The 16,980-nt window shown below is 34.5% G+C and overlaps 1 protein-coding gene across 1 annotated transcript; it reads left to right on the top strand.

Annotated features, from left to right (window-relative positions):
* Window positions 1–8,871: 8,871 nt before the first annotated feature.
* Window positions 8,872–11,034, top strand: LOC120200857 (WUSCHEL-related homeobox 1-like). Its single transcript, XM_039201601.1, has 4 exons — window positions 8,872–9,030; window positions 9,114–9,425; window positions 9,573–9,649; window positions 10,442–11,034. Exons 1-4 carry the CDS (start codon window positions 8,883–8,885, stop codon window positions 10,952–10,954), a joined length of 1,050 nt encoding a protein of 349 aa, XP_039057532.1. The 5' UTR covers window positions 8,872–8,882; the 3' UTR covers window positions 10,955–11,034.
* The last annotated feature ends 5,946 nt before the right edge of the window (window positions 11,035–16,980 follow it).

Below are 16,980 nucleotides of genomic sequence, written 5' to 3' on the forward strand. Positions count from 1 at the left end.
TTTTTGTGCATGAACAATGATTTCTGGGAAAGAAATTTTTTTTCCAGATTATGCAGAGGGTACAGATACCCCTGGGGGGAATCGATTCCCCCTAAAGGAAAAATGGAATTTTGGTTCATTAAACTAGCTTAAGTTATTAACATCAAGTTTAAGGCTTAGGCTTCTGATAATTGTTTTGAAAATTATATTTATGTAGACACAGAGCCTAAACAAGTTCCTGAATAATCAAATAATTAAGATTGAATTAAAGCAAGCAAGGCTAAGGTGAGTGCATACTAGTTGTAAATGATGTGTATGGAAATAAGACCCGCGATGAGTCTAATTCCAATATTTGATTGAATAAATATTTGAATGTTAAGTATGTGTTTGATATGACTATTATGCATGTATGCATGAATACATGAATAGATTCATAGATGTTATATGTTATTTGTGTGATAAGCTATGGGAAATGAACTAATGGAAAATCTGAAATTAGTGTATAAGAAATATGATATAGTGATCATGTAAAAATAGGATAAAAACTAGATGTCATTAATGCGTAGAATATATGAAATTATAATACAAGCTATGTAGTATTGATATAAGTAATTATAGGATTGTGTAAGATAGGACACGTGAATTCAATATAAGTGATTATGTAAAACTGTGAGATAAGTATAGGGCATCATTATACAGACTAGACGAAAATATATACATGAATATAGGTACAAGTTTATATATGTGAAGTATATATGAACATATGTGAATAAGATATAATATACATGTTTACATGAATCCATGAGAAATGATATATGTTACATGATATAAACCTATGTGATACATGTTATATGAAATGATACAGATGTTTGCACCTACATGTGATATGTGACAGAAGAAAGGTATATGTGATCACAAGAGAAATGACATGAGTACATGAACATATGAAACATAAGAATAATGCCTATGGTATGTAATACGAGAGCTATAGGTATAGTTGGCATGCCAAGAGTCGAGGGTTATAGTGGTCCTTCGTGACAATACAGTGGTCCTTCGGAACAAATTCCATATGCCACTCAGTGGGACTTATACGAGCTGTGGTGACAGCATTAGTGCAAAACCTCAATGTACTCACATATCTTCATTTCTTAACATTGTACATGGGCCTATAAAAGATATAAAAATATTTGAATTATTATATGATATCGTGTTATTATTGGTTACACTGAATTCTTTGTGTACATGAGCTAATTAAAGAGATAACACAAATATATATGTGATGTATATGCTTATGATAATATGAAATGTTACATGAATTATATGATGATGTGTATATTGCTTAGTTAAGAATGTTAGATACAAGAGCATATGACTAAGGGATTAAGGATAATGCTAAGAAGGTAAATGATGATATATGCTTTTATATGATATGATAGTATTTACAGATGTATGCCTTTCGTTTATATTAAATGGTATATGGTTATATTATATGTTTTATATGCCTCACTAAGTCTTCGACTTAGCGTGTGATTGTTTCACACGTAGGTTTGGAAAGCGAAAGAGAAGTAAAGAGGAACAAGACATGTCAGTTATCCTTACCGAAGATCAGATCAGAAATGTAAATATTTTGTTAGAAAGAATTTAGTTGGCATGTAATAATATAAAAGATTTGTATTGGATACGCTCTGATCGAGTTTTGGAATGTTTTAAAGATGTATTTGTAAATGGAAATTTTATACGAATGAAAGCTTAGAATTTTATGAGTTTTATACATGTTTTGCAGAGGTACTGTAGCAGGGGAATCGGTTCCCTATAGCAGGGGAATCGATACCCCTTAAGCAATCTAAAATTTTTTAACATTCAGGTACTGTTCATAGTACTATTCATTACTGTTCATTATTGTTCATACCGTATTTTACTGTTCATAATATGTTTTGACTTGAATTCTTATACTGAAACATGATTTAATAGAATATTGTGGTATTTTCTTAAAAAGAGTTCAAAAGTTTTGATATTTTGTAAGAATATAGTTTTTAAAAGTCTATGTGACATCTCAGACTCGTATTCGAGTCGGATACGGGTTGGGGTGTTACATATAACCTATACCAACTATATCATTATCTAATTAAGCTAGAAGCATTATATATGAATTAGATTTTTTTATTAATTTGAGATAAGTACAATACCATATATGTTTAAAAATAACTCTTAACCATTTGACAATAAACGTTTACACGCTTGGTATACTCAGCCATGAAAAATGGTTGCACATAATAAAATAAACTCCACCGTTGCGTACTCTATCCAAATGAAAAGGCATGGATTGAACCAAGTATAAAGATTTGTTGTAAAATAAATTATTTAAATATAATTTATGTTAATTACTATTTACTCCTTAAACAATTTCTTCTTTCTTCCTATTCATCAGAAAAAAATGAAACTTTTGATTGGCTTAATTATCATTCAAGTTGGGGGATTAATTAATCTCATCAAATTATGATGAGGAAGCAATGTTAACGTTGTTTGAATAATTAAGTTTCTTTTTCATGATTCCCCGCACAAATTTTTGACAAACAACCTAAAGTTGTACTTATCCTTATCTTTTATCTTTTCTTTAATATAATTAACAATTGAGGCCGTTGGTTCAAGTGATAAGAAGTTTGATACCTCTTAAATAAAATCTCAGGTTTGAGTCTTTAGTATGCAGAAAATCTACACCGAGAGATTTATCCGCCAAAATTAAGTGTATAATCTTAGTTGATCCAAATTAATCGAGGCGAAGCTTTGAAATTAGAGGAAAAAACAATCGAGGTCGTGTGATGATAAGGTGTTGAATTTCTATTTCCCGAGATTCAACCTGTAACACCGAGAGAAAGCAAAAAAAAAAGATAATATATATAACTCAAAACCCTAAAATTTTAAAAAAATCTAAAAGAACTTCAACTCAATCTTATCCCAAAAAATATTAACAAAGAACTTATAAATATATTATATGAAACTAATTAAGAAATAGAAAATTATTATTAAAACGAAACGAGTTTGGTCTAAATTTAACCTCAACATAAAAAAAAATTAATTGATACATCTTAAATTTTATTTAAACATAATTCTATTTAATCAAAATAGATAGAAACAATATATGTTTAAAGATAACTTTCAACCTTTCGACATTGAATGTTAACACTTCTGACATTTATGATACTCAAACTCAAACCTTTAAAAAATAATAACAAGCATCACGGAATTCACTTAGTTCGTGATTAAAGTTTTTTTAACATCCTATTAGTATAGAGAAAGAAAAACGACAAAGCACTAAAAATGGAAAAGGAAAAGGGTAAGAAAAAGCAGCGCCAGTGTTATCTTTACCGCCTTGGTGTGTTAATATGTAATGTTGGTGGGCATTGTAATGAAATGGAAGCGATAGATCCATGTTTCCCACCAACTTGTGTTGGGTCGGCCGTTTCCCGGACAATCCTTCGTACAAAGCTCATGACTAACAGTATCACTCCCAGTAACTTACATAAGCACCTTTGCCCTAATAATTCCATTAGTACATTCCACAATCTCTCTAATGCTTCTATTTACATTCGTAAACTGTCTATAATTTCTTTCTTTTCATATACACTACATGTAAGCACATCAAATTACTCTAAGAATATAGGCAATAAATGATTTTTCTTTGAATTAAGTAATTGCTCAACTCATCTCTTCTTCCCCAGCTACCCATTACCCTATCAACTGTCCTCAAGAAGGAACACTAAAAAAAATATGATTTTGAGTCTCAGGCATTGGCATTGCGCCACAATTCCTACAGCTCTCATCAACCACAATCCTCATTTTAAGCAGCCTATCAGCAAGCGAATGCTTGGGGACATTCATAGGGAATCAGATGAGTTTTTACCACACAAGACAACCTTCACATTCTTCTCCCTGGTCTCATTCCATATCCATCCAACAGTAACATTTACCCAGTCAGTGACCTCCTCCCTCATCCAAATTCTCATTATTTAGTTTTGACTCCGTCTTGAGAAATGAAGACAAAGAGCATGGATAATAATGGTATCCCATATCTATTGTCTTTGTCAATAAGTAACTAGAGAGAATCAGAATAGCAAATGGGTGGAACCATAGTAAATCTTCAAAAGATTCTTAAAATGTAAAAAGGGAAAATCAGAAGGATTAATTTAAAACATGTCCCTCCATATCATCTTGAGAGTCCCAAAACCTTTTTTGTCATCAAGCTTTTGACTGTTTTACACTTGAGAGTATTTTGGCCGTCGTTTCCGGCAAGGATATGCATTAAAATTAATCTTGACTAATGATATATGTAATTCTCACCGGAAGGAAACGAAAAAAAGAAAGAGAGGCAAAACCTAGTGGGAAAGGCCCACGACCACAACTTACAAGCATGCACTCAAACTTTGATGCATAACTAGGAAGCTTTAATTTATGATCAAATTAAGATAGACTAATCTAATACCTCATCAATCCAACTTACTTCAGGGGTTAAAAGAATCGTTGTTGTTCATAAAGGTCACGAGTACGAACATCGCCAGTTACAGCAGGGTGATTGAGCGTTCATTGTCAAATGGTTTGAACCTTGATGTACAAATGGAGTAAACTGAGTTTGGAGGGTCACCCTCACCTCTAAAAATCCGATCTTAATTAATTAATCAATAGATCAAATATAAGTGATTAATTCAAAATAAATTCAAATACGGGTTGGGTTCCTATTAAATAGAAGGATAAGAATGTGAAGCTCATCGGTCGGGAGTGAAATTGGCTCAATACCGCACTTAGAAAAAATTTAAGATACTAGGGCACATGAACTTTTTTAATTTGGAATCTACGGCATTTGCTACAATGTTTAACGAATTGGTCACGTTGAGGTGACGAGTTCACCCAAATAATATTTTTTTATTCAAATTTATCACATTGAGGTGACGAGTTCTAATTTAATATAATTTTTTTATTAATTTTTATCACATCATGAGGTAAAAGTTTAAAAATATATAAATTTTTTATTATAACTCGTCACTTCGAGATAACGAGTTTCATACACTATAACAAATGTCATGTCGTAAAGTCCAAATTAAAAGTCAAATTACTAATTCCCTAATTTTTTTTTCTGGACTGCCGTAATGGGTCAAAATTACCCATTGGTAAATATGGGTTGGGTGGCCGAGATTTCAATAGTAAAGTAATAGAATTCGTCAAATTGTCTCCATTGGGCCCAAAATAGTTATATCCATGTATGTCTCCATTAGGCTTTGGGTTTTATAATCGACATCAGACTCTTCACAAGTGAGCTTTCATCATCATTTTGATAATCTGTTTGTTTCTTGGGTAAAGTACTATAGGTCATTGAACTATGTCAAAATGTTCGCTTCGGTCATTAAACTTATCAAACTATTACAAAATAGTCCTTAATTCTTTCTTGAGTTCCAATTTTTAGGAAGGCTATGACGATATTGTTGTCGGGTGGAAGGCAAAGCTGGTAAGGACCAAAGCTGGAGAGCAGGGATGGACCGAGGAGCTGCTAGAACGCGGTCATACCCTTAGAAATTTATAGTTCTCTTATTTTTTCAGATTTTTTCTTTATATTTTTTATGAACAATAGTAAAAGAAACTATAATTTATTTAATATATATTTTCTCTTTTTTTTCAGTGAAAGGTATGATTTCAAAAAACAAGAGAATTTTACAAGGTAAAGCATTAACATATGTGTCATTAAAAACCTCACTAACTTAGATGGAGGAAAAGAGTACATGTATTAATCTACAAAAGCCGACCAACGTACTTAACCATTAACAGAATTTGTTTCCATCATTCTTCAAGCAAAAGTTCGGCGATCGAGCACGGAGGGGAAGCGAATATAGTAGGGTCGAAGTTGTCAAAAGAAACATCTTTAGCCAAAGCATCACATGTTGAATTTTAACGCACCAATTACATTTCGACTCATTAAGATGCCAATCTAATGAGTGTGCTCCATTGTAATCTGACCTAAGAATGTTTAAATCTTCCATGCTGTCAAGCTCGAGAATAACCTGACGAAATCCCGCATCCCAGGCAAGATTTAGCCCAACATAAACACCACACAACTTAGCATCAATCACCGAGCAAGCTCCAATAAACTTGGAAAATCCGAATAACCAATTAACAGCATTGTCTCTAGCAATTCCGTCACACCGAGCATAACAATCAGTCTCTCTCCGAGTGACACCAGTGTTGAGCTTAATCCATGGGGCCGGAGGCAACATCCAATGAGAATGGCCGCGGTGAATTCTAGTATTTGTAGTGACCGACGGTTTTTCCTCTAGTCGGGCCTGAAGCATTAGTTGGACAAGTCGACTACAACGCTCGATTAACGTTCCTTCACCTTCCATAGGAGAAAGGTCGTAATAATGGTTCATTGATTTGTGAATAATGAATTTGTCAGCAGATTTTGTGTTGAAACTGTGTTTTCATACGGAGAAGAGAGTCAATAAAGTGGAAACCGACAACGACGATTCATGGCTTAAAGGCTAAATCCTTAAAATATGCCTATATTCATAACTTTTCCTTTGGGACGAACTCACCAAGACCAAATTTTAAATACTAGCCTTAAAATACGAGTATATTATATTTTATTTATTTTGTTCCTAATAAATTATTATATGATAGGAAATCTTAGTTTAAATAACAAACCCAAAATAGGTACACCCCAAGTGTTCAATCATATACAAAAAGGTTATACTTAATTATATATAGAGAGAGAATTTGCTAAGTCACTATCGTACAGAAACAATCAATAATTAATCAATATTCAATAATGAAGAATTTCCGGGGATTTATAAAGGGAGGGGTAACAGGGTACCCCATAACTGAAGAAATTCAAATCATTTCATCATAATTATCGATGGGCTAAACCCCATACATCGTCGAAGAAAAATATAAACTTTTTGTATGGTGGGATTTTGCAACCCAAAAATCAAAAGCACAAGGAAGATTCCAAAAACAACTTTCAACACTGTAAAATAGTACATGAACTATCCCATGCAATGTATATGTATACATGCTAAAGACAACTATGGTACCAAATACTCCTTAGATATAATTTTTTTTAGGATGGGGACATATACGTTAACAACATAAAATTTTATGATGAATTCCGTCCGTAAAATAAGTAACAAATCGAAAAAACTCATATTTCAGGATGAATATCATCAATAAAATAAGTAACTAATAGATGAAACTTCGAATTTCAGGATATGCACGAGCCAACTCTCACTAAGCAGTACTCGGATAGTATGTATGTATGTATAGTTTTCAATGCAAACAGATGAAGGAACAAAAAAATATATATTTTTTTATTTGTTTGGATATGTATGACATCTCACACCACAGTTTTGCTTTCATGTCTTGTTTGCATGTCTGCATGCGCATGCGCATTCACCGATTGGTAACTTTTTTTTTTTGTTTTACACGTACACATAGCTATTTCATCATTTCTTGTTTAAAACATACGAGTAAAATCAAACACTATTGACTCTCTTTCTTCTCCTAAATTTTAGTGTGTAATAAAAGATACCCATTTAAAAAACTAGGGTTTATTGTATGTTTTTAGGTTCACAATTCAGGACTATATTTTCTAACAATGTCATCTCTAAAATTTAAAATTTTAATTCTCACCTTGTGAATTCAACATACCTTATTACTACGTTAATAGCTTGTTTGTACATGTTAATATTATAATGTTTAAGAAAAAGAAGGCAAAACAAGGCATCGGAGATTTATGTATTTTTGAAAAAAAATAATGAGATTATCGTATTATATTTTTTCAATGTAGTCTTTCAATTCAGAAAATAAATCAAATGTGACCCTTTGACCAATATTTTTTGTGATGATCGTTTCAATGCTGACGTGACAGTCTACGGGGTTTATAACATGACGAATTATAAGATAGATGAGCTAAATTAGTAACCCAAACATGACAGATGGACTACCACATCAGCACCGTGGACTGCTACGTTAACATCGTGAACTACCACATCAACACTATAATGGTCAATGATGAAAATCATTGGTCAAAGTGTTACATTGAACTTTTTTTTTGAGTTGAAATGTCACATTCAGATGAAAAATAATAAAAGGGTCAATTTGATTTTTTTGAAATGTGCGGAAAAATGATGTAAATGCTACATGTATGAATGCATAGGTACATGCATATACATGTATATGCAAGGGGAGAGATATAGACCGAGAACAAGGCAAGGAAGAGGGGCAGTTTGGATTGAGAATATGAATGAAAGGGAGAGGACATGAGGCGAACAATAAATGAAAGAGAGGTGTGATGAGCCTTATGATAACCCTCATCATTGTCACGTCGTTTTTCTTTCACCACTCCCCAAATCCCTCCCAGAATTCCACGCTTCCTTCTCTCTCTATCTTTGCCTTTTCTTTTTAGCCCTTTTGTCCTCTCATCATCTTCTTCCAATTGCCAACAGCCTGTGTGTGTGTGCCTCATACATACATACATAGTCATTAGTCAACCTCATCTTCCTTCCTTCTTCAAACAACTCCTCTCTTTCCTCTTTGCTTTCTCTCACCCATCCCTTTCTCCTCAAACTCTCCACCCCTTTTCTTTCATTCCTTCTTATATGTCAACAACAAGTCCATGTTTTTCAAAAACTAGGGTTTTTCTTTTACTTTTCTTTTGAACCTCATCATCATCATCATCATCGCCATTGCTAAACTTCGCATGCTTCGTTAGTTCATTTCCCTTTTTCTAGAATTTCGCCACCGTTTCATAAACCCCTTTTATCATTTCACGGCAACGAAAGTGACTGCGTGAGTGAGTGTGAGAGCTCATTTAATCCCTTTTCTTTTAATTAAACCCTAGAACTATATTACTGTTGGCGAAGATGTGGATGATGGGTTACAATGATGGTGCCGAGTTCAACATGCCTGCTTCCTTCAATGGTAGGAAGCTCAGGCCTTTAATCCCTCGACCGATATCTTCTCCTAACAATGATGAGCGCTCCGACTTTTTTGCACTGAATCATCAACTAAGTACGTTTTCTTCTTCTTCTTCATGGTTTTCATGGTTATATATGCATGCCGTGGTGCCAAATGTTGTATCGTTTATTTCGCAGGTATGGGGGACCAAAACAAGAGGGAGTTCAATACACAACCAGCAGTTGTGGTGAGCTCGAGGTGGAATCCAACGCCGGAACAGCTAAGAACACTTGAAGAGCTTTACAGACGAGGCACTCGAACCCCATCGGCTGATCAAATTCAGCATATAACAGCGCAGCTCCGTAGATATGGTAAGATCGAAGGGAAGAACGTGTTCTATTGGTTCCAGAACCACAAGGCAAGGGAACGCCAAAAACGGCGCCGGCAAAAGGAATCAACTCAAGATGAACACATACGCAAACCCGACTCCTTGGAACGAAAGGATTCAGGTATATAAACTACTCGTAAAAGAATCGTGTTAAAGTTTATCCATTGGCAAATAGACAAGGCACATACATACAGTAATGTTCATCTTTTGCATATCATATGCATGTGTAAAGTTGAATTCTTTTTGGTCTTTGTTTATGTGTCTGCAGAAACGAATAGGACAACTTATGAAGTCGAACAGACCAAAAACTGGGCACTCTCTACAAACTGCAGTACACTAGCAGAGGTCTATATCTATCTCCATTCCATTCCCTTTCTTTTCTTCACCTTTTGCTTCCTTTGTCTTTCCCCATAGTCAATATACACACGTCCATGCAGCATTTTCATAGCAATACTTATAATTATGTTATCAGGAACCCTAATCAGTTCTCAATACCGGATATTACATTAACATTAATGAGGATTAGAGTCAAGGCTTTATATGAATCTCTCTCTGTGTGTATATATATATATATATATATATATATAATATCCGAAGGAAGAAGAAAAGGTCTTGAATTGTTGGGAAACGAAAGGGGCTTAAAAGCTGCATTCCTTCCTTCTGCCGGGGCTGCTGTTATCAAACTAGCGAGTTTTTTTGGGTGTTGTGCTCGATATGCATTCATGGCATTCAGGCTAGATATTGATTTGAGCACCATCACCCTCCCTCCAAATCCATATATATATATATATATATATTGTCCAGGCTGACAGTGAAAAGACTTGGGCTCACCCCAATAGTACAATTTGTCATCTCATACAGCCTATATCAGCTTTGAACCATTTGTTCTTTGATTTGAATGGAATGAAAAACCTGTCCTCCTAATAAAATAGAAGTGTCCCCAGACTTATGTCACCGTATATACAGTTTTCAGTTTGGTATTACGTGTTGGTTAAATGTATTATGTTCATATGTTAGTGATGATTTGTCCATGGCCATAAGAGATATTTATTATGTTATTATTTCACGGATTATTATTAGATAGTTTAAATTTTATATTTTTATTATGGCATTTATACTATTTACTACTGTCAGCAGGAATCTGTATCAATAAAAATGGCAGCAAAGGCAACAGTGTCAGAGTGTAGGGCAGATGGATGGTTCCAATTCGAGGAAGGGGAATTACAGCAGAGGAGAAACTTTGTGGATAGGAATGACACGTGGCAGCAGCATAAGATGCAATTCCCTTACCCTCCTAGTCCTACTCCTAGCCCGGGTACTGGTCTTAGCTCCACTACGCCCACGGCAGCGATTAGCACTGCGACCACCGCCAACCCCACCGTCTGCGCGATCAGACCAATGGACCCAAAGCACCACCACATTTTCAAGACGCGTGATCTCAACATCTTTAAATCCCCTTGCAGGCAAAATGCAAACGTGCTTGACCACTTCAGCCATGAAGCTGTCGACTCTCAAACCCTACAACTCTTCCCTCTTCGTTCCGATAACTCCAAGGAAAAGAAGAACGAGATATCGGTCACAACCGTGCACACAATCGACAACCTCGGTCCTAACTGCCAGTTTTTCGAATTCCTTCCTTTGAAGAACTAAAAACCAACCAAGACATGCTTTTTTTTTTTTTACTTAATTTGCTACGTAGGTAAAATTAGAGATGTCGGGTAATGTTTAGGTTAATGTATTTATTTTTGCTGTTGGAAATTGGGAACCGTGTACTTTCATTGTTGCGATGTTACATTTCATGGAATGGGTACAATGGGAAGATTGTGGGCTTATTTACGAAGGAAGGGTTGCCATAAAATGCATTTGATTTTGATTTTGAAAATTTTAAGGGGACATGAAAATGGGAATCGGACATGAATGACTTTGATGTTGAAGTGACTTTGATTTTGGTTGTAGTGAATCTTTGTTCCTTTTATTACAGATTTAGAATAGAGCTAATAAAACGAGATGGAAATATTAAAATTAAAATTCGAGGTATACATAAAAAATTAAGAATAATTTCTTTATTCGATCATCCACGTATTATTTAATTTATTTGTTTGTCATCTAATGATTATTTTTTTAAAATTGTATCTAACATTATGTGTTTTGATTACCATATGTTAAAAAAAGTAAGTCAAAATAGTAACTTTTACCTATGTAGTAGACTTAATTTATCACTTTCACTCTTATCATATTTTCACATCAGTTGAACCCTCAAAGTTGCTTAATTGCATCATTTTATACATTATCCATAACTTAAAACCTTAAACCCATAACCTCTAAACAATAAACCTTAAATCCTAATTTAGGGTTTTAAGTTAAGGATGATATATAAAATGATGCAATTAAATAATTTTGAGGGCTAAATTGATGCAAAAATACGATAAGGGTAAAAATGATAAATTAGGTCTACTACTTGAATAAAGGTGATCCTTAAGTTAAAAAGTAACAATGATACTGATGTGATATTTTTTTCTAATACTAATGCGATATTACCAATTATAACATATTAACATCACCATTAATTACACTAAAATATAACTCGTTTGAGTTCACATATATGCTAAAATCCCACAAATATGCACTATTTGAACTCATGTCCCCAAACACAAAAAATTTGGTCTCGAAAATGCAAATCAAGTCTTGAGAGGCCCATTAACTTCTAACGAAGATAATGTGTATTATTGCTCACACAACAAGAAGAATACAAGCGGTGAAAGTGAGGCGGGATCTTAGTCATATCTAAATGCAAAATGGTGACTGACCCAACAAGGTCTACGTAGAAATAGCACCTAAACACAGTAGCCCAAAGGAGACTGGGTTAGTCCATAATTAAACTCACCACTTTTGACTTACCCACGTGTTGACCAAAGCTAAAAAAGATTTTACCTCGTAACCCTGAAACATAGCTCCATGTTCCACCTAAAACTAAACCCATGGCTTATAAGATGCTACCAATGTTTTCCAGCTCCATTGGGAATACAACACCCTCCAATTAAAGTCTCAGATCTAACTACAAGCTGCATTCCGAATCAAAACAGCAATTCCAAGCTGAGAGAAAACCCTAAAGCCTCTAGTTCTGCTTTCTTTTTGTGCTTCCTGGTCAATGCCTCCTTGTTTGAGCAACAAGACTTGGCTATGCGCACGAACCGACTTGAAATATAATTTCTTTAAGTAAACATGTCGTAAAATCTAACATTCTTTGTCCTATCACTTAAAATTTTTTATTCACTGACTTGAAATAAAATTTCTTTAACAAATGTTTAAAAACTTTTCATCGCTTGATCTCATAGGGTGGGTTGAGAGGTGTAGGAAGAGGGTTGAGAAATGGACAACACGTGTTAGTAATGCTCAATCTCATATTGAGTGAGTAAATACATTGAGATTAGATATTTAAGGCTTTCATTCTTCACTTTTTTGTTGAGTGATAGAGAATAAGGGGGCTTTTCGCGTGCTGCCGTCCGTCCGTCCCGTGGTCAAGGTCAAGGCAATACATATTCATAAGGAATTTTCACATAACAAAAGAAATGATTGTGAACAAACATTTCTTCTTGTATTTATAGGGTGTGTCCAAGAGGTCTGTTTGAATTCTATAATTTCATAGAGTAACAGCTGGTATTGATTTCTAATTTTTGAAATAATAATTCAAATGATCAACTTTTAATATTAATTAGAGAAACGTTTGGATGAACCTGAATTGTTCAAGATAAGGTACAAATTGTTAATGGGCCGGTTACAAGAGTTACAGAAATTTATTTATGGAGTTACAAATGGGCTGAATTTTACATAATGAATATGGACATTCTGAGGGCCAGGTTCACTGTGTATTTCAGCAGTTTCATATGATTAATATCAGGAGTTACAAATGTTTAAATTTCTAGAATTAAATCAGAATTTTAATTTTGATTTTTTTTGGATGTTTTTACCCTGGACACATCCTATAAATAGAGAGCTCATTTGACTTCTCAACTTATCCCACGATTCACTCAAACATCTCTAAACTTTCTCAAAGCTTTCTAAGCTTTTGAGTCTTTCCGGCGATCAGAGGAGCAGTACCACGAGCAGTCCACTCCGGTTTCGGATGTACGAAATTTGGAGCGACCGTGCTAACCTCGGGGGACGATCCGCCTATTGGAGTGATTACACACATTGGGGCGAATTTGTTTCTAAGGCAATCATTTTTACCACGATACAGTTTCGGTTGATTTGAATTATTTATTTATTTTCCAATCAGTGCTAACGGTGATTTTGCAGTCAATATTACCAACAAAAGGCAGCTACATATTTCACATTTATAAGTAAACATGTAGCAGGTGGAGCAGCAATACCTATCTTCTTTGTTTTACTTAAAGCTCTCTCACATACATATATATATTATGGCATGTGATTCCATTTCTCTACCTTTATGTTTTCTCAATTATCTCTATTGCATATCATGTTATCTCTTCTCTCCCGGGATGACGTAGAATTTTATGTAAAGAGAGCAAACTGGAATTTATAAAATTTTGGAGACGAACTTAGGGGTTGTTTGTTTGCCTTTTAATGAAACCATTCAGCGCTGAATGTTGAACTGTTCAACATTCAGCGTGTTTGTTTCGTACCTCTAAAATGATTCAGTGCTGACTGATTCAGCAAAACAGTGCTTAATGATTCAACACATAAGTACATTCTGAATCATTCAGAGCCAGTTATCAAACAACATGTCACATTCAGAGCCAAACCATTCAGAGCCTCTGAATCATTCAGCACTTAATCATTCTGAAGTAAACAAACAGCCCCTTAGACTTATAAAATTTCAGAGAGGATAAAAATAAATTTTCAATAGAAAATACATTAACAAAATCTAAAATATAAGGTAATTTTAAAATTTTAGGAGAGTCATTACTCCCACCCGTCCCCTCGATCCATCCTACTTGTTTATATGTTGAGCTCATCATTTCAACGACATCAAAGGTAAATCCTCGTCTCTTTCATCCTCTGACACACCTGAAGCTTAGATATTACAAAATTGTTAATGTAATGGACACCCCTTTATTTGCATTAAGATTAGAACTTAGATGATTGAGTTCAAAAGTGAATTGCAAGGGTTGGTTTGATATTAAAGATTAAATTTGAAGCACTGAATCATCTAGTTTAGTTCCGACAAAAGCACTAATTACAAACTACATCACTCATTACAAATACATAACCATATAGTTACCTAAACAACCAAACTAACCAGTGGCAGAATTTAACAATTTTATCATTATGTCAACTTAAAATTAATTCAGATGGGTCGAGATGCGAGGAGAATGGATACGTTACGTGTGGTGGTGTAGCTCGAAACGATCTAGGTGAGTGGTGTTTTGAGTTTGCAAAGTTCATTGGCATTTGTTCGCTGCTGGATGTTCAGTTTTGGGGTGTTTATTTAGCTTTATTTTATGCTTGGGAGGATGGATTACTTCAAATTATTCTTTAGTTAGATAGTCCGGAGGCGATTCGGGTTTTGAAGGACAATTTTAGCGGGACACATCTTCTTAAATGACATTTGGACTAGCTCCATCACCGTGACTGGACCATACTCATACAACATACTCGACGGGAGGAAAATAAAGTGGCCGACATATTGACTGGACCTGAATTTTCAAGAATTTAGGCCTGAAATAGCTAGCGGATGGCTCTTTATCATGTGAACTCTGGGGTTCAACCCAAAGTTCTCATCAGGCCGGTGATGCTAGACCAGTCCCTCCCAGTACTGAAGAACTGAGGTTTAGCTTTACATGACTAAGAACACTGGAAAATGGAAAGGCATTGACTCAACTTTCAGGTAATTTAAAATCAGGTTGTGATTTAACAATTAAAACTTTTAAAAAAAAATTGATAATAAAATATAAATATTTCGGTAATTTAACCAAGAATCACTAATTGCATGGAAATTCTCCAGGCGAAGAACATCCAACAATAAGCAATTACTCCAAATTCCAATAAAAAGAAAATATAAAGATTTTTTTAATTATGTGGACAGACTGACTTCTTCCCACCCCGTTTGCATCAGACCTATAATAACTGAGATCTTGGTTCTTTTCATTACAAGACAACCATTCCAGTGCAATGTCTTTGTCTGATCGATGATCAAATTATAATTAAGATTTTTTATATTAAATATTTTAAAAGTGTAGGTATCAAATGTGATATTATCCCAAAAGTTCAAATAACTACTACTTATCAAACCCCACTTCCGTATAGTTTTGGCCAAAACAACCCACAGTAATTTTTTTTTTTTGGATGAGTAAGCTTTTTATTATCCAAATGAAGGTTCATACAAAATCTCAAAGAAGGAAAGTATCACTGTACAACAAAATCAGCCTATGTTCCAATTGTTACAAAGAAGCCTTTTACATTGTCAAACCTATTAAAGTCTCTATTCCTATGATGAGCACCAACAATATCTTTAATAGAATCAAGCAAGTCTTCAACAGTTCTTGATTTCCCTTGAAATATGCATCTATTTCTCTCCTCCCATATTTTGTAAATGAAAACATTCCATGCAGTCTTCATAATGGAGGTTAAGAGAGATTTACCTTTCTAAGTTGAATAAGCCCAAGTAAGCTTATTTTCCCAAGACATATGAGGCAAAGACAGTAGAGAAAGATGTAAAATACCATTCCAAAGAGAATTTGCCATAATGCAATCAGCAAATAAGTGGTTTCTCGTTTCAAGAGCAGTATTGCATAAAATACATTGACCATTGATGGTGAGTCCCATTCGTAAGAGTCTCTCCCTAGTTGGGAGTCGATCAAGGATAGCTAACCAAGCAATGACATTGAATTTAAGGATGTGAAGAGGGAACCAAATAAGCTTTTGCCATGGGACTTTATCATGCTTGATTCGAACTTCTTCCCAAATCCCTTTAGCATTCGTAATTCCAGCGTCTAAAATGAGGATGGCCTCGGTTTTCAATTTCAAGAGTTTTTTTTAAATGTCATAAGGCGAAAATCATTGGATTTAATTACATAAGAATGAGTTCATGCAATCCATAAAGAACCATGGCCAGCAAGAAGGTTTCGAACAAGCATTATCATGCAAACCTTATTCCAAGATTTTAAGTCTTTTAAGCCTAGCCCTCCTTCAGATTTTGGTTTACACAAATTTCCCCAACTTACCCTTGCTCCAGAGGCAGAAGTGTCTGAGCCTCTCCATAAGTATCTTGAGCAAAGTTGATTAATCCTATTGATAACAAAATGGGGGAGCAGAAATTGACGGCACTAGAAATTTGCAATGTTTTGAAAGACAGTTTTTATGAGTTCTAACCTTCCAGTATAACTTAAGTGTCTCCCATACCAATGGTGGATTCTGGTTCTGATCTTATCAATGAGAGGAGAGCAATCCTAATAGAGAGTTTCCGAGAAACAAGTGGAACCCCAAATATCTTACTGGCAGAAGACCAATCTTGAACCCAGTAGATATCTTGATGATTTCGATATTCCTTTGAGAAATATCGGCTGCAAATTTTTTTGATTTGGTCACATTTAGTTGAAGCCCAGATATTTCGTGGAATTTGTGAAGAACATAAATAACTCCAGCAATAGACTCTATATTTCATTTGCACAAAAATTAGAAGGTCATCAGCAAAAGTAAGATGAGTGAGTCCATTT

The sequence above is a fragment of the Hibiscus syriacus genome, unplaced genomic scaffold, assembly GCF_006381635.1.
Source record: "Hibiscus syriacus cultivar Baekdansim isolate YM2019G1 unplaced genomic scaffold, ASM638163v2 tig00006613_pilon, whole genome shotgun sequence".
Classification (NCBI taxonomy): Eukaryota; Viridiplantae; Streptophyta; class Magnoliopsida; order Malvales; family Malvaceae; genus Hibiscus; species Hibiscus syriacus.